A 23087-nucleotide genomic window follows, 5' to 3' on the forward strand; every position below is an offset into this window, starting at 1 on the left:
AGGCTGGTGGCAGAGAACGTTCCGTAAACGCTTAAGACCGTCGTAGACGTAAGGCAAGGCGGAGAAAAACGTAAGTCGTATACAATAGCCTTTCGCGAATTAGGTTTTTCTCTGCCTTGCCTTACGTCTACGACTAAGGCCCGGTTGCACCAACGTCTTAACTTTGTCGCTTTCTAAGGGAAACAGAAAGAGACGAAGAGTGAATTAGGCTAAAGTTAAAATTCCATGACGTTGGCGCAACGGGCCTTAAGACCGAATCAGCCTAGCAGTTGTTGACTCGGATTGAATTGGAATTGGCGACTGGCGATTGTCCTTTAGCCAACGAGAGCAAGGCAGCCAGCGATTTAACCGGCTCTCGTTGACTAGAAGACAATCGCCAGTCCAATCCGAATCAGCAATTGCTAGTCTTCAGTCTTAAGCGTTTACGGATCGTTCTCTGCCATTAGCCTAAGAACGTTCACTCCGCTTTTGAAACGAGAAGGAATACCGAATGGAGCTTACATAGTGGTGTTACCTGCACATAGAAACGCAAAGATTTTTTTTTCTTTCTAACTATTCCGCTTTGAGAAACGGAGTGGAAATGAGAAGAGAGTCGCGGGAAGTTAAACTTGCTTTGAATTGTTATTCAATTAGTTCTGGTATATTAACGTTTGACTGGTCTTGATTCTCGCTCGTTCCTATGTTCAATTCGATAAAAATTGATCGATCATTTCTCTCATTTCAGACGCGTTTAATCGAACTTTATTCCTTGTTCGCACTCTCTGAGGCTTCTTTCCTTTCAATCGCTTACAGTCTTAGTACCTTGTAATTGCTTTTAATTTAAGGGAAGGGCGTTACACGGTGCATGGGGAGGACACATTTTGATTGACAAGCTTCTTGTCCGACGATGCTGCACCGATCACGCATCGCCGCAGCCAGCAAATTATTTTGTTTCTTTTTGCAATAATCACGTAAAAATATTCTACAAAACAGTCAGCGCTGGAGATTTTGCAATAATCTGCATTTAATCATCAAGGGTTACAGCAATACGTCCCTCACCATACGAGTATTCGAAGGCGGGTTCACCGTGCTATCTGGGTAGACGAGATATTGATCTCCCACACAAGACCGATCTCGTCGCGATCGCGGGAGAACGCCGGGAAATTCTGATCGTAGATCAAGTCGTTTATCGGATCATTACCCAAAATCGCGGGGCCGATCTCGTAGACACGAGATAGTATATCGAGCTCGCGCGTCTCTTCGCGAAGGCGCGTCAAATCGCGGAGAGAAGCACACGTGATTGCCGAGGGGAGGGAATCCGCGAGAGACTCGTCGAATGCACGACGTTACGCAACGTTGTGCGTCGACCTGGTAAAACGCGTCCGCGTATTCCCACAGCAGGAATTTCACATCTGGTGTACGCGCGAGACATTCTCCCAACACGTTTTTCTTCCTCTCTCTCTCCCTTTTTTTTCTTCTTGTTTCGCGCAACCGCGCTACGCCGCTGGGAAGACACGCCGATCACAATTGCGGTGAAACGCGACGTCGAAGCGCATTATTATATTATGTCACTTAACGATTGCGTCATCGTCGCGAACGCGGACGCCACGAGCCACGAAAATCGTGTCTCCGCGGGCGTAATCTCGACTCGCAAGTGTCGCAACGCGATTACTTGTCATTAGGATTTTTTTTTTTGCTCCCGCAGTTATCTCGCGTTAACTGAGCCTCCTTGCGTCACTTTGCTCAATCGCTAGCTCGATACACATTGCAAAACATTTTTCCAGTCCCTTGTTAAATATTCGAGCTAATTACATTTAAAAGACAATTTTTTTTTCGCTACCGTAGCTAGTCACAATTTACTAGAAATGTTGAAACCGCAGCAAACGGTTTGGTGTCGCATCTAATACGATAGACACGGTAGCAAAATATTAGCTGTCCATATTTTACAGGTGAAATTTAGTGGCCATAAGCAGTTTTTAGCTACGGTAGGCTACATTATTTATTTCCCCGTGTAGGATAGTTTGAAAACGAGAGGCGAGTCGCGATATTTTCCAATTGTAATGCAATTTGACACCGTCACGTTTATCCTTGCGTCGCGATTACCCCAATTACTTAATTAATTAGTCGGAAAGCGAGAGGCAAGTCGCGACATTTTTCAATTGTGCGATTCGATCGTCGCAGTGTCATGTTCACCCTCGCGTCGCGATTGCCCCGATCGCTCAATTAGTATCAAATGAAAATCATGTTTATTTACGTATTCTCGGGACATTAATTAGCCCGTCGAGAGATACGTTTGTGTCTTCGGGCGCTAATGAGCGCGGTCGGGAGGAGATCGTGTCCTCCTGATCGGCACTCGTCCGTCTCCGTTTTTCTTGGATTTGAGAAACGCTCTTCCAGACCCCGCGGCCCGTCGATTTGCATAGAATGTAGCGTTGCAAAATCTCGGCGCACGGCGCGAAACTGCATTTTACATGCCTCGCACTCTGCTACATGCCGCGACTCGTCTCCTCAGGAACGGATCGTTATCGAGAAAGCGGACCAAGAGGAGGAGGCGGTCGCCGCCGCCGCCGCCGCGAACCGCCCAGCGGCTCCCGCAGTCGAGGACAAGCAGCAGGAAACGGCAGAGACGTCGACGAGCGCCGGGATGCCCGCCGCCGTCGCTGTCGTAGTCACCAAGCGCGACGCCGACGTCGACGTGCACGACGCGCCTTGTGCCGCGGTCGCCACGCCGATCGCCGACCGCCCTCCGGAACGACCGACGAACCTGAGTTTAGCCAAGCAGGAAGTCGGTTCGATCGACACCCCGAGTCCGGCCTCGCCGATTTCCAAACAAGTTAGTTGTACAATAAATAAAAAGACTCTCCGACAGCAATCATTCACATCAAAAGGCCATTGGAGTCAAATAAGATAAACGAGTACGCATTACAAAAACTATTTGAAGTAAAGAGTAAAATTACAAAAATGCGAACGCCTCGGGTTCATCTTCAGCGCGATTAACGTGATCATGAAAATAATAAAATGAGAACAATATGATGATTGTCGGCAGTCACAAATTAAAAATTCGTAGATCAAATTCAGCAGTCGTGGATAAAAAGTTAGTTGAAGTTGTCACGCCAAGCCTTCGACCTCCTTTGCACACAGTGTGCACCTCGTACAATGGCATTTGCAAAACGTTTTTGTTATCTAGATTCTACCGCTAACTCTGTCCAACGACGAGGAGCTAATCGCCGATCAGCCCTTCCTTTTGGGCCCGCCGACGAGCGTGGAACCCCCGAAGGAGAAACCGCCGCCGCCCCCGGTGGACATCAGCGACGACGACAATCCCGCCCCGGAGCCGCTCAAGCGATTGAACTCCACTCGCAGAATAAAGAAAGAGCTGCGCACGAGACGCTCGGATTTCCTCGGTATCGAGGGGGTAAGCGCGAGAGTCTCCGCGGAGACCCATCCGTCTCCATTTCGTCTCGATCGCTTCGAGAGTGATCGATCGTGTCCAACGCTAATTTGTACGAGCGTTCTCGATGTCGATTCTGTTAATAGCAGGTCAACGACGACGACCTCGAGCCCGAGTTGACGCTGACGAAACCGCCGGATATGGCGGCGATCCTCGCCGAGGAGAGGCGCATCGAGCAACTCCATCGCCGCTCGTACGACACCGACAGTAACTACGAGCAGGACTCGAGCCACGAGAGAGACTCCGGGGTCGAGTTGGGACACGTCGAGGACTGGGCGAAGCAGCCCGTCAGCCCCGACATGTCGCAGCACAGCAGACAGAGCAGCGAGCCCTTCGGCGCCAGCGTGACTTCCTCCGAGGAGGACGAGATCACGAAGAAGGAGCGGGAGATCATCGAGGTGCTCGAGAAGGAAGAACAGTGGCGATACGGCGATAATCGCGAGTACAACAGGTACGGATAGATTATCGCGGCTCGCGATGCTTTGTTTTTTTTTTGCTATTTCTGTCCGCGGATATAAAAATGAGACGTCTCTTGATAAAAAGTATTTCTCAAGGACAGTCCAAGAGATTTGAAGCTCTTTCAAATAGCTTCCGAACTTTATTCGCGAAAAGAACGCTCGATTTATATCGGGGACGGACAAATCGTCAAATACATTGGTGATGCTGTAGTGACTTGGGGGAAAAACTGGCCCACAAACTGCGCGAGCTCGAGGAAGAGAAGATGCAGCTGGAGAGGGAGGCGATATTGCGCTGCAACGAGGACGCGTTTCGCAAGAGGGACGACAGCGCACGCAAGCAGGAAGATGCCCCCTCGCACGAGCAACCGCAACAGCAACACGATGAGACAGCGAAACAGCGGGAGATCCAGGCGCGAACGACGGAGGAGGAAGCCAAGTACGTCGGAGACAAGCGAAAGGATGAGGAGCTTGAGACGCAGTCGGAACAACTGAGGATGCAGAACGAAATCGAGGAGAAGGAGCGAAGAGTCGCTGATGCGTGTCGCAAGGAGGAGATGCGCATCCGGACGATGGAGAGTCAAATTCGCGAGCAAGAGGTAGGGCGAGAGTCGCTCGGTTTTATTTATTTTCCGAACGCGAGACTAACGAGGAAAAAATAGGCTGATTTTACAAGTAGATGGAGTGAATTTAGAACAACAGGGTGTCTAGAATTCTCCGAGTACGTTCCTTCTGTGACATTTCTACCAATCTTTTTTTGTTTTGTTTTGTTTTTTTCCGGGGAAACTTAAAGCTATGCACAAATTTCTTCTAGCCGAGGCACGCATTTTTAACCGATAGCTTGGAAAATATTATCATCCTTGGGGCAGTGTTATCTTGATTCTCGTCGATGTCTTTTTATCCGATTGTATTACTTTTACAAAGGATAGTCCACTTATTATGCGATAGGATCCTAATATAAGATAGCGGGGTTTCTGTTAAATTAATAGGCGTCGTCTGTTGGTTGCACCATGAATTTATTGCTCCTTAAGAGAAATCTGTTTGATGGAAAATTCATTGTTAGATTGTGTAGGATTTGCGATTGAATTTGGGTGTGAAAACCTGCTATCTCATATTAAAAACCTATCTCATAGAGGACTTCCCCTCTACATTTGAAAATTGCACGGTAGTCTCACGTTTATTATCTCAACATTGCTCGAAGGACTCGATCGTTCGGTAGTATGGTGTAAATCACGTATACAGCGTAGTGTAAATATTGATAGAGGGATCGTTGCTAATTATTCGCAGAGCAAGGCATTGGTCGGTGCTGGGTTGAGCAGCAACGAAGATGAATTCCCTTCCGGGGTAAGACAACAGCTTCACCACTGTTTTAGTCGCTTGTTTGCACCGAACTTTTACATAAATATCCGTATAGGAATTCTGTGCACCTTTTTGTTACCGTCCCGTTTTCTTTCGGACATCTCAACTAATCTCAGCTTGACTCGATACCTTTTTGAATATGTTAATAATGTGTTAAACGAGTAGATTAATCGTACGTAAAAGGGATATTTTATTTTATTATTATATTTATTAAAACGTCGAAGTTCTAGAGAATCGCGGAGGTAACAAATGAAAATGAGCATGGTTTGAACTCGTTTGAAATGTACTTCCTTTTGAAAATATTCAAAAGTTTATTCTGTTTTAATAATAATTGCTTTTATTTTTAAAAAGTAATTAGAATTAACGTGACAGAAATATTTAAATTTAACTATTAAATAATAAGTCTTTATTTAGTATTTTAAACGTGTACGTAAAGATAACATAAAGAATATTACCCTTTTAGGAAGTGCTGCGAGTGGAGAGGGAACTTCTGCAGTTGGAGCAGGAAGAACTAAAGAGACAACGCAATAATTTGGCCTATCGCGAGCAGAAGCAGCTCAGGTTGGCAGAGCAGTTACAGGAACAGTGGAAATCAATGCATAATGTCGCGCAAAATTCTATTAAGAACACGCAGCAATACAAATATCATACGCCCGCAGTGAATTACAGATCTTCGATGCCAAACTTGCAATTTCAAGACGGGCCAAGAAGGAGACCGCCGCCGCCACCGATTCCACTTACCAAACCACGTATGCTAGATCAGAGACAAAGAGATGTTACAATCAGGTAAATACGATAATAAATCGTATACTCCAATATCCATTATTATATTAAATTTTCCTGTATTTTTTAATATCTAATAAGCGTTAATTAAATTATATCTAAATGAAACTAAAATCCAACTCTAAAATATAAATTGAACTGAAATCTTTGTATGTGATAAGATAATAAGACGGATGTGGTAAAACGCAACGAAATGGTAACTAGTATTATTGAATTTCTTTATTTGATTGGGAATGTGTAGGAATAGCCGTATACCATCCGCGGATTCGATTCCCCAACAAGTAGACGCGTCGATTCGGGAGAGCGCGTCGGCAGCAACACTCGGCGGAAATCACACCGGTCAACAAATGTCCAGGCAGACTTTGCAGGCATTAAGTGCAGTACCGCGTCCACGAATTGTTCAAGGTGATCAGTGGCGAAGAAAGAGTGACGTGCCAAGAGGCGCTCACGATGTGAACTATCAACATTGGCTCATTCAAGTGTGTATTAGGATTATTTCTGTTAATTGACACCTACGTTTTCTCTGTACATAGTCTCGTAATTTAAAAAAAAGCATGTTAAATCTATCACAAAAAGTTTGTTGAAGACTAAATAATTTATTATTCGTAAAATATTTCATTCTTGTTCGTTTTTTATGATTCATTTTTTTAATTTCAATATTTGTTTAGTAACATACCCTATCATGAAAAAAGTGCTTCAATCTCAATTGTTTCTCGACAGGAGGCGGAACAAAGGAGGATTAATGAGAGAAACCAACGATCACCGGCGCGAAAATCTCAACCGCATGTAACTGGCACTTCCGTACCATATAACGCTCCAATTCGGACAGATAGTAAACCGCTACCTGATTCTATTATACAAACTCTAACGCAAAGGGTACAGAATAAAACGCAGGAGAAACCTCTTCTAACAAGGCGAAGGTACATTTAATTAATATTCGGCGATTTACAAATCAATCTATTTTAAAAACAATTTGTATTTATTTTTCCATAATAACACATAAAGAAATGAAATGTTCAGTAATAAAAAAGTTATATATTTTTTATTTATATTTGCCCTTCTATCTAAACTTTCTTTTCGAAATCTTGCTTTTTATTATTTATGAGCATTTTTTTCTATTTAGGCCGGAGCAAGTTCACAATCAAGAACATTTGACTGTGCAACATCAATCGCCACAATATACACTACAGTCTCAAAAAACACAACACGCACCAATCGCGAATAATAATGAGAATCAGGAAAAGATGCTGAGCGTGAGCGGGAAGAAAAAGTGTTCGCATTGCGGAGAAGAATTAGGTAATGAAATGTTTAGGCTAAAATTAGAAACGTTCTTTTATCGTTATCCTAAACATCCTTACGATCTCTTAGGTCGGGGCGCCGCGATGATAATCGAGAGCCTACGATTGTTTTATCATATGGAATGCTTCAAGTGTTGCGTGTGCCACGTGCGTCTCGGCGATGGACTGAATGGAACGGACGTGCGCGTCCGAAATAATAAGCTCCACTGCCATAACTGCTACTCCAGTGACGACGGTACAAACATTTAATTCTTACTTAAACCGCTAAATATTGTACGATCGAGCGCGTTCAGATTCTGAGAATATTCGATAAAATACACGTTGCCTACGAAACCACGGAAGAAAGAACATATTAAAAGTTTTTCAAATGTAATTGCGAATGTTTATTAACGCGTTGAAAGTTTCTAGTTATAAAAACGTAAAAAACAATTGCTGACACGATTGTAAATGTATGAATATCCAAAAACGGAAGGATATTCTCATCTTCGAATTTACATTGCTGTGAAATTTTCAGGTGTCAAGTTCAGTTGTGTGTAGAAGCCTGGCGGTAAACGGGAATTAATGCTGATCGACTTGATTGTAACATTTTTCGGCTCTATCTTGAGATCTTCGTAATTAGTTACCCTTATTTAAAAGTGTCATATCGACACACGCAGCATAAAATGAATTGCGTAAACATAACTTTTTGACAGGTCAAATAAGAAGAGGAACGAGATATCACTGTCCGTCGCGCGGTATATTATTTTCTGTATTTTTTATTCAAGGTAGCGAGTTCACACATGTATGCAATACTGTTTCTACCGACTAACACGAATCATACGCGAAGGATGTATATAAGATGTATTTATGTAATTAGTATAGCGATAAGAAATCATAATTGTTGAGATGGTTTAATTTGGATGTAACTTGGCGTCACTTCGCTGACGCTGTATATTTTTGTAATATAGTTCTCGTACTATTTATACCAGGTATATCTATTTTACAGCGGTTGTAACGGAATGCGCGCGACTGTTTTCTCAAGCGAAGTCTTCGACTTCTTTTTCAGTCTATTTCTTTTTTTTCGGAAGCGCGAATAACATGAGGTAGAGTCTCCGCCGAAAGAAACTTTGCTCGCTTCGCGGAGCGACCGATAGTTGCGAACATTGGCGAGTCCAGGCGATATGCTAACGTAGTCGGAGCTTCAGAAAAATGTGGAGAGGCTCCTGGTGTACAGATGCGTACCACTATATCACTTTTTTTTCCCAAGCGAAAGTTTTTATTTTGTTTTCTTGTGGACTTAAAAAATTTATTTTATAGAATAACGCCTGTTCGAGACAAGGCCTATGTTAATTATATTTTTCATATATATCCCTATTTATAAAATACGACTTGGCCTAAGTATTCCTTATGTTAATTAAATTATATAGACCGAACTCTTTTTAAAAGACGTCCCGCAAGAATATTAGCTTTAAATCCGGCAAGAACGTAGATTCGCCATTACTTTGCGAATCAAAATGCAATTCGTATCGGTATTTCCGCACGCGATGGCATCTCGAGAAATTGACTCGACGTGATCGCGCATTCATACGCTAACAAGACGACGGTCTCCTCAATTGCTTCCCGCAATTATGTCGAAGACATGGTTACATTGTGAAATATTGTAACATACGCATCTCGTGTTATTAACGTAATTTTATATTATCGAAGAGAATAAATGTAAAACAGATATAATTAAGACAGCGCTGTTTCGTAAAAACATTTCCTCTCCGTTCAACCAACTTTTCCCGCATATCCGAGCGAATCGTCAATGCCGAAGTTGCGATTTTGGCAGGTAACAGCAATCGTGTATGTCACATTTAAGAAGACGATAGACGTAAAATAATAACAGCAAACAATTTTCTTATTTCTCGTTGTGCTGTGCAAGAAAATTCAGTTAAATATATTTATCGTAAGTTCTCGCACACGCCAATTTAGCCAAAATGGTTGACTTCATTGAAACTTGAAGCTGTAGTAGTAGTAGTAGTAGTAGTATAACTTTATTGATTCCCCTTAGGATTACAAAGCGTTTTTAACGAACGTTCCCAAACCTCTCACCTCTTATAGCGTCTCTCTCTATATCCATTTCACAATATGGCGCTTTTTCAGGGAGCGTTCCCGAACCCTTTCCATTTCTTTTCCCCGTCTCTCCGTGACCTGGCCATAGGCGACCTTTACATTCTGTTACCCCCCTCCCGCTCGTCCCACCCTCTATACCTTCCTTCATTTCCTCTGTCACGTGTCCTTTCTCTCCTTCTTCTCCCTGTTTCCATCATTCATCTTTTCCTTCTCCATCCTGTTTCGCCTTTCCTTTCATGATTCCTCCTTGTGGTATCCATCTCACTCTCCTCTATCCTTTCCTATAATCATTTCATTACTTAATTATTTTATTAATTAATCAATTAATTACTCCTTGTATTCTCCTCCACTCCTCCCTTTTTCCTTCTCTCCCACCCATCTCCACTCCCATCCACCCACCCATATCCTTCTATTTTCGACCTTTACCTCCCTTCCCCTTTCCCTCTCTACTTTCGCCCTTTGTCCGTTTCTTCCGCTTCTCACCTCTCGTTCTCTCAGTTCTCTCTACTCACTCCTGCCACAGATCAATAGACAGATCGCCAAAGGCCCGGCCGCCCGGGTCGGGTGAAAATATAAAAATTGTGTCGTGAAAATCTCAATCTCTGGAAACGTTGGTTTATAGATGGTTTCTAAATCTGAACCCAGAGACGAATCGGTGAGTGAAAACAGTTCGGGGGTGGCGATTAATTCATCGAATTTCCAGGAAATTCGCCGTCCCCGAATCTCTTCTCCCGTATATCAAAGATTAATAATTCTATAACAATTTTTTAAATGGATAAAGATATCGAACGAAGAGTTTGCCTCAAATTTTGCGTTGCCAACGAAATGTCTTGTGCTGAATCGTTGATTCCACGTTTGTTTTGCCAACGGCGGGAGAGACGAGTGGCGCCATATTGGAATCCTACGTATAGGAGGTCAGTAAACACCGATTTTGAATGGCGAGCCAATCAAATTCACTACCTCGTCCCTCGCAGCTTGCCATACGCTCGCAAATCTCGCAATATCCCTTTCACCCCGACACATCCACCTGTTATTCCCTCCTTTCTGTACGTGCGTACGGCCGGAACATTGATCTTCGTTGTTTTCGCTGTTTGTTTGCGCAAAGTGACGCGAGCATTCTCGACAATCGGTGAGATTTTACCCTACGTAAGTTCGAAACGTCATGGAGACTCGCCATCGCCAACGACGTGACGGACCGTCGGGAGCCGCTTTTGAGGTTAGATCTGTCGTTCCTTAAACTTTCGAGAAAATGCTCTTATTTAGAAGTTACAACCGATCATTTCCCGCGGAGTCCGTCGCTCCTGCGAAGGACCCCCTGTAGCGTCTCTCGCTTCATACTGTTATTTCGTTGTTACTGAAAAACGTGGTCACGTTTAGGTTCCACGTGCTCGCGTACGGACCGGCGCCATGTGCTCCCACGAGACGATCGCATGGGAAGTCACGGACAACTCCGTCGCGAACAGAATGACCGACAACTCCCTGATAAGTAAATTGAGGCCGTCGCGGAGGATGTCAAGGAGGACGAAGGTGCTCAACGCCAAGATAAAGAAGCACTGCGGCGCGCAGGACTACAGGCACTACGTGGAACTGAAGACCAGCGTTCTGCGAGACTTGTCGAGCGACACCGACACCAGCGACAGCAGCTGCCTGTCTGACGTCGACTACGACATTATATACAGCTCACCGGCGAAGCAGGCCAGATACTTGACCAGAAATTCTGAAAGATATGTCCTTGTCAGCGAAGAGGACTACAAAGACTGTAAAAAGAAACACGTCAAGGGTCGGGCGATAAGCAGAGGCGGGAGCACAGAGAAAGGAGTACAGAAGAGAAAATTGTCACAAACGAAAGCTACTGCGTCTGAGAAATGTGCCGATGTGAGTTGGCAAAAAGTTAAGAGCAAAAGCAGCAGCATGGACGACTGTACGTGTACACAAGTGTGTACAAGTGTCTCGGACTACGAAGGAGACGTTTCGAATAATCGTAATGTCTTTAAGGCTCGATCTGGTAGACAAGGTCTTTCCCCGCGATCAAATTCTCAAGACGGTACAGCACCTAGAATAGTGAAGTGTGGAAATAAATGTACGAGACGGAATCGTGAGGGATCTAATGCAGTGGACAGTAGATTAAGTTCCGAAGATAGTACGATATCCAATAAAGCAAAGCCTGTAAGTAAAAATATGACGCGGAATCACCGATACCAAAGTACGACAGTGGCTGAATCAAATGCTAAACTTGGTTCACGGCACTCACGTTGTCGGTCGTCTCGATCAACTAGTTTAGAAAATGGTAAGGATCTTGATAACGAATCAAATACCGGTGTTAAATCGGAAAATACCAAAGCGGCAGCAAGTAATAGAAGCTCGATAAAGAATTGTGACAATACGTACGCGAGTCGCAAATCAGAAAGACTGTTAAACGCTAGAAGGAACTTGACACCGACACTCGACAAAGCTGTTTCTACGAGTAACAATAAAGATCTCGAAACAAGTAACAATGTAAAAGATAGATTGAATTGTGATCAGTTACTTTCAGCTGCCATACGTTTTAATCGAAGTGATACACCATTAAGGAGAACACAAAATACACCTGCGATAAAGGATCCGTCACTGGATGCTTCGTCGCAGGACGACCAACAAAAAGACTCGGGAATCGATGAGGATTCACCAGATAGATTTGTCAACATTAAAGGATCTGATAAGACTGCAACTCGCAATGTGGAAGAACATGCGGAAAAGACACCTATTTTGTCCTCCGAATTGAAAAAGAATGATAAAGTAATCGAAACAGCGGAAGATTGTAAGAAAGAGGATGCACAATCGAAAGTTAGCAACATTTTAAGAGATCGAACTAATGATGAGGAGAAGCAACCTTCTAGGGGAGAAGAAATAAGAAATTCTCTCCAATTAAATCAATTTGACGTAAGCGTAGAAATAAATCAAGAAGATAAGAAAAACGAACATTTTGCAAGAATAGAAGATTCAAATGCTACTCAAAAACAGCAATTGCTATCTCCTAGACAAGATTGTATGAAGGATGTTCATTCCGAATCTTGCAATCGTGTACAAGAGGAAAAAGATGGTGAGAACCTAAAGAAGTCCTCTGAACAGGAAGAAACATCTCTCCAATTAAATAAGGTCGATAAGGATATAGAAGTTACCTCAGTTAATCAAGAAGGTAAGACGCATTTTGTAAAATTAGAACATTTGTGCGATATTCATAAGCAACAACTGCTACTTTCTAAGTCACATAAAAGATTTATATCCCAAATCTTGCAATGTTTCAGGCGAGGGTAAAGAACAAGCGGACGAAGAAAGGAAAGAAAATTTCCCTCAATTAAGTGAAGCTGACAAGAATGCAAAAATGCATTCAATAAATCAAGAAGATAAATCTCGCGTGACGTTGGAAGATACACATAATATACAACAAAGGCAACAATTATTACCTAAAGTTGTGTGCACTGAAACTATCAACAAAAGATACAAGATAATAGACAAGAAAAATAATGATGGTAACAGTAATATTGAGACAATTGCTGATAATGCGGACATTGCCAACAAATGTACTCCTGTAAAAAAGAATACATTAATATATCGTCCAAATATCATTGATTACAATATCGATAATTTTCAAGAAGCAGCGATAAATGTGGGAGAAATTGATGCAGCATTGGAAACTGATAATGAAGAGATTAATGTATCGCCACAAACTAAAAAGCGACTTCAGCAGCAAGCAAGATTGAATTTAGTTGTGTGCAGCGATTCCAGTGAGAGCGATAATAAATATGTAACAGCTAAAACCTCGCAAAAACATATTGACAATTCATTGTCAGATACGAGTCGGTGCAATAAAGACGACAGGTTGGAAAGTGATGAAATCGATTGCGTTTCTAAACAAACATACATTTCCCACGGCGAAAACACTTATGTACCTGGAAAAACTACAAAATCCAAAGTTCCTACAGAAGCAGGAAAACTAGATTCAACGATGAAGGAAGAAATAAAAAAGAAAGCAGAATCGTTAAGAAGGTGTACACATGAAACTACTGATTTATTTCAATCTACAACAAACAAACATCCAAAGGAAACCCTGTATTGTGAAAATGTGCATAATGATGACCGAAGCGAACATGATAATTTTCAGTTGAGCGTTTCTAAAAATAATGTTTTATGCAATAATGAGGAATTTATTGATCAATCTCCGAAACACAAACAATCTCATCTATTAGATACAAAGAGCATGTATACTAAAAATAATGAGAATGAAGAAATAACGAGAGCAGAATTTGGGACAAGACATAAATCTGAACATGAGAAAAATGCACAATTATCAATGAAATCACGTTCAAATACACATGTTAATATTTCTTGCCAGTACAGGCCGTGCAATGTAAGTAACTCTAAATAACATTAAACTGATTCTTATAATTATATCAAAATATGTTTTAAAAAATAATAGTCTAAAAATAATATCAACTCTTCTCTTTTTTTTCTTTACGTTGAAATAGATATATAACAAGATTGAAGAAATTTTGAATTTAATTTATTTACGAATATCAATCTAAATTACAACTATAAAATAAATTAAAGTTATTAATCCAAAGATTAACATACTTTGCATTAAATTAATGTTCATAGATATTTGTAATTTAACTACATTTGAAGACTCATATTTGATCAATGTTCCTTTTAGTTACAGGAACTAGTCGACGATCAAGAATTACTTGTAGAAACAATGCCAACAAGTTTTACGTTGGCTGATCTTTCTGAAAACGAGGAAGCTTTTCTCTTGAACGTTCCAAGCAAGGTATACTTTTTTTAAATAAATTCTGTAAGCGTTAACAGCAAACATCTTTATTATTATGCCACACATTTAACTTTAAATCTTATTTTTTGTTTAAATTTAATCATTTTCTATTAACATGTGAAGATAGCAACTTCGGAAAATTGAAGAAATGTACTAGTAATCGTACATATAATTATTCAACAACAAATTCAAATTTATTCAAAACGAAGATTCTAATTTCTGGAGAAAAATAATAGTTTATAATCAAATTTTTCTTTTTAGAGTAAGGTTAAATTTGGAATCATTTTTATAGGTGGTACAATGCAATTTGAAAAGTCAAGTGTTGACATTAAAAGAAAGATCAATAAAATGCAATGGTAGTAAATACAAACTAGTGCACAAAGAAGTAGGTACTACAACTTGCATTTTTGCTACTGGTAAAACACGGAAACCTTATAAAATAAGTAAGTGGTTTTCTTCTTTTGACAAATAAAAATACATATACATATAACATTTCTCATATTTAATCGTAAAGTTAAAGTTAATAAGTTTTCCGAATAAATTAATTAACGAATAATAAACTAACTAAAATGATATATCTATATAACAAAATTAATTATTTATTTGGCATATGTGGAATTTCTTTATAATTCCACATATTTTACTTTCCGTTGTAGCAAATATTAAAAACATGAGTACTATTACCGTACGAGAAAAATTACCACAGGATTCAAGAAAGACAGATGAATCAAATGAAGTATTCCAATCATAAGAACGGTAAAAAAAGAGAAAGTTTCGGTAAACTAATTATTATTATCACAGAGTATTAATCGATATAAATATTATACATGAAATACCTATTATTTTTCTATTTAATTTTCAAAATCACTTATACAGATATTTTTTTTAATTAAAATTTAGTTAAAAATAAAGAAATTGAAGACTATCAATATATATAACAAGAAAAAGGTTTATTAAGAACATCTAGTATCTGATGACTCCTTGCATTGCTGATATTCATAAAACTCTTCCAAAATTGAACCCCATAAAGGAATATCCTTAAATTGAAGATTATTTTAGTGGTGTTTTTTGTGAATTTAGAATTCACCACTTGTGGGATCAAGAGTATTTTTATTTAAGAACTAATATACCTTTAACTTTTTTTTCCGTGATGAACAGGTAGGATGCCACAATTCTGCATTTTTTTTTCTATATTTAACTTCAAGAACTAATATCTCGAAATTAATGAAAGTAAAAACTGTATGAAGTACTATTAAAATAACGTCTTTATTTATTATATTTAATTTACCTTTCTTTGATATAAGTATATTTTTTAATACGTAATATCTATCACAATATATGTACATATAATATTCATATCATTAATACCATGTACATATATTTATATTCTGTAGAATTACCGATCTTGTGTGTGTACATAACAAAACATACTCGGTACAAAAGATAATAAAAGATTTAAATATGAAGGGATTATTTATTTATATCACTCTAGTACTATCTAACGTACCACTTATACGTTTTATTATTTATATATACAGGGTGTTTGATAATAAATAGCATCCAAAAAGGATAGAGCGAGTTAAACTCGCCAATAAAAAATTCCTGTACTATTTTATGATTATAACAAATAACGAGTTTATTAATTAATACATCTGCGATTGAAGAAGCGCTTTGTTAAACAACGGCCTATGCATGAACATCACGTGACACTTCTTTACAAACAGCTATTTTCTTTAATCTGCTCTACTTACCATCTTTGGATGTTATACTTATTATCGAATACTTTAAATGGATAAATAGGTTGTATAAAAATAAAAAGAAAGAAAAGGATTTACATGTAAGTTATGTCAACATAGAGCATATGTAATATCTATAAATTAGAAGATAAAAGAATCTTGAAGCAAAAATTTGAGCAAAAGATGTATATTCTACATATTTATTTGTATATTCAGTAATTTAGACAATCAAAAATTCTCAATAATGTAAATAATGCGAATGCAGTTTACAAAATTTGGATTACATAATACAAAAGAGTAAATAGTATAAAACAAATACAGATACTGTCTATATCTGTATCTTTCTTCGAGAAAATATTTCAGTTTACCTTGTATCTACATATATCCAAAATCGAAGGAATTTAAGAAATATAACTTGTGTCTGTATCTCTTCGCTGGAAATTTCTCTTGTATCTTTGATGAAAGTATGATCTGTATCTTTGATAAAAAGTTAACATATTAAGCTATGGCTGCCAGTACTAGCAAGCCGCAAAAAATTTTGCTAACAATACAGTTATGTTAGATTATACAGCAAGTATTGAAGTTTTATTTTTTATCATTAATCATCATACTTTATTGACAGGCTTTATTTCTACTAGCACTTTGACATAATTAAATATGTCAGGTTTTGTAGATTTGAATAAAATTTTTATCCGATATAAACAGACCAACTTGTACAGGCCCTCCACCACCTTCGCCGAATTCTTATCGGCGGTTCTCTTTTATTTGCAATAAAATTGTTTTTCATTTTTACTTAATTGTTTTTTCACAATTTATTTTAAAACATATATAAAAATATAACAAGAAAGAAAAAGTTACACAGTGAATCTAAAAACATGATACACAACAAAAATATGTACAATATTCCATTAGGATATAAAATTTCATATGAAATGTGAGATGCATACAATAATCCAAGACATGTCCTCGACATGTCTTGTAAATTTATCAGATGTTCAACGTACACCATTCGTCACGATAATCAAAATGAAGTGTTTCACTCCTCACCTATTTGTCCCATTCTCAACGTTCATAATCGAAGTCACTCCACCGAGTTCGTCCTGGATTTGCTGGAAAGTTTTGCCTTTCGTTTCGGGCAACAGCAATACAGTGAAAAAAATACTAAGGATACAAAATCCTCCGAACAGCCAAAAGGTGACGAACTTGCCATTGAACGCCTCTTCGAGGTTGCTGGAGAACTTGGTGAGGATGAAACTAATGGACCAGCAGATGAAGACCGTTATACTAGAAGCCTTAGCCTTTACGTTTGAGGCAAACATTTCGCCCATCATTGCCCATGTCACCGAACCCCAGCCCACGCAGTACGTGGCAATAAAGATTATCACCGCGACCAACGGCAACCAGGATATCTGCTTCACCACGTCGTCCGCGTGCTGTACTTCCTTCAAATAGAAATACAGGCCCAGGGCACTCTGCAAATTAATATCCCAAATTGAACTAATTTTTTTCATAAGTGTGTTTTCAATCCACCGTGGGCTGATTTGGGTTTAAATGTAAAAACAGAAGCAATTACTCACTAAACTGAGTGTTTCTCCGACGCTGGAGAAAACGAGGAGTATCTTTCGACCTGACGTGTCGACAACTACGGGTGTCACCGCTGACGCTAACATCTGCACGACTGCGATGACAATCGGCGCTGTCTCCGATGGGACGAGACCTCCGGCAGCGATGAAGATATTGTGCAAGTATGTCAATACGACTGTGATACCAGAAAGCTGCTGGAAGGTAACCAGACCACACGTGTAGGTCAGCGCCTTGAAGTTAGCTTTCACTTTGAATAGATCCGAGAAACTGACTTGATTCTTGAAAGCCTCATCAAGTGTCACCTGAAAACTCAAAAACGAGACAAATTTATTAAGCAATAAATGAAAACTGGAGCGTATAATAGATTGCCTAGAATATTCTGAAACAAATGGGATAATAGAAAGTTGCGAAATTGTTGTTAGAAGATAAAGTTTCAGTTGACACTGCTGTCCATTTAGAATCAGCGCTTTAAAGTCTTTAAAATGGTTCCCAGATAAATAAGTAGCAATTCCCTTGTCAAAAATCAACAAAGTTACAAAAGCAAACTCATAGTCGTGAAATGGAATTGTCAATTTTTATCAGAGTACTTTATCCGACCGCACGTATTGTTAACAGAATTTTTTATAAGATTAAATATCCGGATAATTTAAATTTCTTAACGAAGAATTAATCAACTAGATCAACTAATTGTAAGAGTCGAATTGATTTTTGAACCCTTAAGATTTTTTACGAACAGAAGATTTTATAAAAGAAAATTATGCTATGCTGACTTACCTGTATCTCGTCGGCCTCTTTCTGGACAGCCGCTTCGGATTTGCTTCGGAGTCTCGCTAGAGATGCGATCGCTTTGTCCCTGTGACCCTGCTTGAGGAGAAAATATGGAGACTCCGGCATCATCACGAAGCAGACGAAGAAGATCACCGGCAGAATGGCAGAGAGGATCCACAATACCATGTAGCTGACGAATGGCCCAATAGCGCAGATATATAGGAAACCGATCGTGACGAAGAGCTGGAGAAATGAGCCCAATGCTCCCCTGACAGAAGTCTAAAAAGATACAACACTTGTTAAGCTTTGTTATTATTTAACAAAGTAAGACTTGAAGAAGTAAGATTATTTATTCCAGTCATGTTCATAGATTCTGTGAGGTGGAACATCTTTGGAAAACTCAGCAAAAAAGAATTTATGAACAAAATTATTGAAAGAAACAAACATTTATGTCACGTTAAATTAAGTACCAATTAATCGTCATATTTTTAACAGAAAGGAAACACGATAAACTTGGAAAACTCTGCATATAAATAATTATCGTTTGTAAACCTATGCAAAATAAATTTACCTCAGCGATTTCACCGCAATACATAGGGAGGCTTGTGAATATCATGGCTACAGCAAATCCAGTCATAATTCGAGCTACATAAAGCTGAGCAATGTGGCCTGCTGTGGCGACAAGTATCCATCCAATTAAACATGGTACTGTAGAAAAAAGCAGCGTTCGTTTAGGACTCCATCTATAGAAACAGAAAACGTTCGCTTTTCATCGTCTTTGGTTCAATCATTTTCGTCAAATATTTGAATCTGGTGTGCACTTAATTTATCTACAAAGATTGGATCTTTTCTCTAATTTCCACTTGTGATCTCGAGAAATGGGACGCATATTATTGTTAAATCGCTATATTGCGAAAGTATTCGTGCGTGCACTGAATAGCTAATTTGAGCAACTATACCTTTCCCCGAGGTATCCCGCCGCCAAGCTTCCGATGAGAGCGCCGAGAGGCATCAGAGATCCTATCCAGGAACTCTGCTCCTTACTAATCGGCGATCCCAAAGGTCCACCATCCTTTTCCAATTGAGGGAGGATCGGACTAGTCCATCCAGCAGCCGCACCAGCCGCGATGGCAGATAGACTTGCTGTGACGATTTTACAGAATCTCTTGAAATTTTTACAGTCGACGTCTGATTATATAGAGGAAGAAAGTAGTTCTTCACGTTTTTCTCGATTTTAGAAAAAAAATTACAGTTTTATTTACCACGCAAAACCTGTATTTTTTGCAAAATCAGGAAAAACACAGAAAACCACTTTGCTCTTCTATCCGTCAAACATCGACTGTAAAAATGTTAACTCATTCTGTAAAGTCGTTTTCGAGAAAATATTGGAAGCGATTTCACAATTTCTTTACCGGCGGCAGCGTGTGACACATCGCTTTACAATTATTTTAAATTATTTCCTGTTGTTGGAAAGAATTTAGAATACATACAAATTTTTACAATCGTGTATTTTTTTTACAAAATAAAGTCTTTGGTATCTTATGTTCGACAAAAATACAATATCGCCTTAAAAAAGTACGAACTGTAATAGCTGTTATACACGTTTCGTTTGTTGTAGTTTTATCAAATGTACAGTAATACATTATGGAAAATTTTTGTTTCTAGTAGCAAAAATACATCGTAGTAAAAATTTAACTTAAAATATTGCCGTTTTACTATCAATTTGGTTTCGTTTTAAAAATAATTGCTTAAAGTATTATATATTTTAAGTTGAGGATTGGACAAAAACTGTAGAAAAAAAGCATAAGAAGTTTGTTATAAAAATTATATTTCTAAAAAATAAGTTTGTTTAGTTATAAGCAACAGTAATAATAATAATGCACCCAACTACATAGAGTGATTGAAAAGATTCTTTACAATACAACAAACGATATCTTTGAAATGTTGCCGTAACATTGCATTCAAAACTACATTGTAAAATGTTTATACGATGTTTCTGCAACATTGTTGCAATACGGCTGCAAGCTTCTATGATGGATGGATATGTGAAGCGCTCGTTAGCCGTAATGGGATAATTGGAAGAATGATCTATAGTAGAGTTCATTAAGAACTGTGACGTCAGTATGACGACGATGATAATGATTTTTTTCATTGAACACGCCTGACACAAGATGATAGCGATTACCTATCATCACACAATAAATCCGTGTCGAGTATTATCGAGAAGAACCAGATCCTGACAGATATACGCCTGTGGAGAATCATTGTTTCGCATCGCAAAACACGAATAAGTCACGAGGTAATGTGAATAGGAGAAAGTTGTTTGACACTTGGTGACTCATTTAGGTAAAATTCTCTTAAAAAATGTCTCTGTGTTGATAATTATTTTTCTATCGCTAAATTATCTATATCGATTACACCACATCGATGGACGAATGATTTGACGTATTTTATCGTTTTTCTTCGTTTAACAAACCACGATATGATTTATAATTAAAGACGCGCTATCAAAACTTGCAGCAAACGATCGTTTCCATATGCCGTTTTTAAGCAATTAAAGATTCTCGAGTATTGACAATTTCTGTTACCCGCACAATAAAACAGAGTGTAACTCTCATTAACAACGATTAGTAACGTGTTTCGCAAAAATTAATTCACCACGTATCGACATCACTTTCGAAAAATAATTTAAAAGTCTTTTCAATTTTCTGTAACCGTGGAAGTTGAATGACTTTGAAGAAATACATTAAAAAGTAGACTCAGATTACAGTAAACCGACCCCAAACAACGGCATTGTGATAATGGATTAATTTGACTCTTCCTCCTGTAGGATTTAGCCCTTTATTGACAGACGTGAACTTACCTGCCGCGGCAGCCAGGAACTGAGGGAGCTTGGAACCTTTCTCCGTCATCTCTTCGGGACAATGACGGTGCACAATGATAACCCGCTGCGTATATTTAACTCCGTAACAGAGTCTTCTAGATGTATCACACTGGCGATGTATCATACACTGTCAAAGGAAAACTTACATACTTGTATGTACGTACAAGTAGACATACTCTTTATAAAAGTCCCCCTCTATCATATCGTTGTCGCAAGTGGGGGATCATTTTCTTGTTCTCCCTTTCTCGCACGACTTCCTCTAATCTCTCTCTCCTACTCATTTCTTTTATCACTTCTGGTAGTGCGCGATCTCGATCGCGGATCGATCTCGATCGTCCCTGCAGCGACACGGGATGCAATGACCGGTATTTCAAGACCCACGGTCAGTGTCACAAACGTCGATTAACTGCTAATCAAAATAATTGATTCTCTGTTTCTTTTTAGATAAAAAGATAAGGAATCGACTGTACTCTGGTTAACACAGTTAACCGACGTTTGTGAACGTGGCACGTACACTATGGAACAAAACGCCGAAGTCACGGCCGCACGGTATCACCGCAGTGACTATTTATGTATTTATTTATCTTTTTTTTAAGTATTCTTGTTACGTTAACTAAACATTTTCACGATTCGATAACGTTGAGTCAAACGATTCAAGAAGCTTTAATTAACACTTATTTATTAAAGCTCGTATTTATAGCCGCGTTTCTGCTGAAAATTTTGACTAAAACCAGTTTTGAGACGTCATTGTCGTAAATTTATCCGATGGTACGAATTTCAATCAGCAGAAATGGCCGATGTACCAATTTAAACTATCGATGAGTGAATATTACAATGTAATTAAGCACGGATAAGATTAATTGATATTTAATTCTTTAATTAAACGTATCGCGATGAAATTCGACTCAAAGTTCTGCATTATGATCAGCATTTGTATGATTCCGTTAATAAACGAAAAACTTGAAAATTATACATTTTAACATCGACGCCGTACAATGAACGCAACAAAATTAACGGTTAACTGAGACACACTCGTTCGGAAATAATTAAAAATTCAATGTCGCATATGTATTTTCATTTATAAATTCCGTAAAAAATATATAAACTAGTAGTATTAATAAATCACTGACAAATGCTGGCTAAAGCACTCGATTCAATATTTCATGTAATATTTTGCGTTTTCAACTTAGAAACAACCAACGAATTATACTCGAAGCGACGAGAGACTCAATGCGATGATACGAGATGTGTCCGAATACCAGCCTCGTTTAAAGAAGCCAATTGTCGTCCGTAATTACCGCAAGAAGTAATTTCAAGTTAGCTAGCGCTTTGATTCTTGAATGTATAAATCTCATGTGTAAATCGCGCGAGATATCGAGTCTTGCCAGTTAACCGAGCATCGACGGCAAATCGCGAGGATTCAGCGATCGCACGACGATATCGATCACCAATTATTCGCAGAGAGCGATCGCGATTTTTTCATCAAGAAAGAATAATACATACGATATACGGAACGACGCGGGCGTAACGAACTCGTTCAATTGTCGCCACGTGAATGATCCTGCGTACCTACGGCGTGACCTTGTTTCGCCGCGCGCCGTAAACAACTCGGTCGAAAGCCGAGCGCCGGTTCCACGAAATGACGTAGCGCCGTAAACACCTCTGTCGAAAAACAGTCTATCAGTTAGCGCGATTCAGTCGAGCGAGGCGGGTGTTTCGCGTGTCATCGCGTCGCTCGTCATAACGCGAGCATTTCCTACGAGAATCTCGATCGTCTCGTACGAGAGACATTAACATTTATCAATCGCGTATTTAAAAGTGCGCGTATAACATAAAGTGTCCAGTTTCGTCGCGTCGCTCGTCATTTCCTACGAGAATCTCGATTGTCTCGC

The 23087-nt window shown here is 39.2% G+C and overlaps 3 protein-coding genes and 1 long non-coding RNA gene across 6 annotated transcripts in view; 3 read left to right on the forward strand and 1 right to left on the reverse strand.

Moving 5' to 3' along the window:
• Positions 1–9232, forward strand: part of LOC105562993 (LIM domain only protein 7) — a 79106-nt gene extending 69874 nt beyond the window's left edge. The window contains exons 6-16 of one of the 2 annotated variants that reach the window (XM_012014218.1): positions 2492–2812; positions 3167–3394; positions 3517–3881; positions 4100–4484; positions 5173–5229; positions 5708–6030; positions 6269–6506; positions 6748–6947; positions 7151–7323; positions 7396–7560; positions 7840–9232. In XM_012014218.1, coding sequence (XP_011869608.1) covers positions 2492–2812; positions 3167–3394; positions 3517–3881; positions 4100–4484; positions 5173–5229; positions 5708–6030; positions 6269–6506; positions 6748–6947; positions 7151–7323; positions 7396–7560; positions 7840–7862 — 2478 coding nt within the window. In that variant the 3' untranslated portion in view covers positions 7863–9232. The remainder of the gene's footprint in view (positions 1–2491; positions 2813–3166; positions 3395–3516; positions 3882–4099; positions 4485–5172; positions 5230–5707; positions 6031–6268; positions 6507–6747; positions 6948–7150; positions 7324–7395; positions 7561–7839) is intronic. The other variant, XM_012014219.1, reaches the window with a different exon arrangement.
• An 86-nt stretch (positions 9233–9318) lies between these two features.
• On the reverse strand, positions 9319–21471 carry LOC105562992 (facilitated trehalose transporter Tret1-2 homolog). The gene is made up of 7 exons (XM_012014216.1): positions 21175–21471; positions 19271–19454; positions 18883–19054; positions 18318–18590; positions 17537–17845; positions 17007–17431; positions 9319–9700 (listed from the first exon to the last, which is right to left on the reverse strand). Exons 1-7 carry the CDS (start codon positions 21317–21319, stop codon positions 9691–9693), a joined length of 1518 nt encoding a protein of 505 aa, XP_011869606.1. The 5' UTR covers positions 21320–21471; the 3' UTR covers positions 9319–9690.
• On the forward strand, positions 10299–15047 carry LOC105562991 (WEB family protein At5g16730, chloroplastic-like). Of its 2 annotated transcripts, none has more exons than XM_012014215.1 (7): positions 10299–10635; positions 10797–12594; positions 12704–13495; positions 13640–13806; positions 14110–14223; positions 14516–14666; positions 14880–15047. In XM_012014215.1, exons 1-7 carry the CDS (start codon positions 10582–10584, stop codon positions 14972–14974), a joined length of 3171 nt encoding a protein of 1056 aa, XP_011869605.1. In that variant the 5' UTR covers positions 10299–10581; the 3' UTR covers positions 14975–15047. The 2 variants fall into 2 exon arrangements, with proteins under 2 accessions (XP_011869605.1, XP_011869604.1); XM_012014214.1 differs by having other exon boundaries at positions 10300–10635; positions 12704–13491; positions 13636–13806.
• On the forward strand, positions 21268–22295 carry LOC105562990. Its single transcript, XR_001009005.1, has 3 exons — positions 21268–21351; positions 21498–21577; positions 21640–22295. It is a non-coding gene; the product is annotated as an uncharacterized LOC105562990 (long non-coding RNA).
• The last annotated feature ends 792 nt before the right edge of the window (positions 22296–23087 follow it).

This window comes from Vollenhovia emeryi, unplaced genomic scaffold, assembly GCF_000949405.1.
Source record: "Vollenhovia emeryi isolate VEMERY1.0 unplaced genomic scaffold, V.emery_V1.0 DF939181.1, whole genome shotgun sequence".
Classification (NCBI taxonomy): Eukaryota; Metazoa; Arthropoda; class Insecta; order Hymenoptera; family Formicidae; genus Vollenhovia; species Vollenhovia emeryi.

Bases quoted from the DNA above. Each gene is read 5' to 3' on its own strand.
- LOC105562991 (XM_012014215.1), top strand. From the start codon at position 10,582: ATGGAGACTCGCCATCGCCAACGACGTGACGGACCGTCGGGAGCCGCT. The intron at 13,496-13,639 runs CAAAGGAAACCC...AACAATCTCATC, and splicing joins ATCTACAACAAACAAACATC to TATTAGATACAAAGAGCATG. The intron at 13,807-14,109 runs GTAAGTAACTCT...TGTTCCTTTTAG, and splicing joins GCCAGTACAGGCCGTGCAAT to TTACAGGAACTAGTCGACGA.
- LOC105562992 (XM_012014216.1), bottom strand. From the start codon at position 21,319: ATGATACATCGCCAGTGTGATACATCTAGAAGACTCTGTTACGGAGTT. The intron at 19,055-19,270 runs GTATAGTTGCTC...CTGTTTCTATAG, and splicing joins GCGGGATACCTCGGGGAAAG to ATGGAGTCCTAAACGAACGC. The intron at 17,432-17,536 runs GTGAGTAATTGC...ATTAATTTGCAG, and splicing joins TCGGAGAAACACTCAGTTTA to AGTGCCCTGGGCCTGTATTT.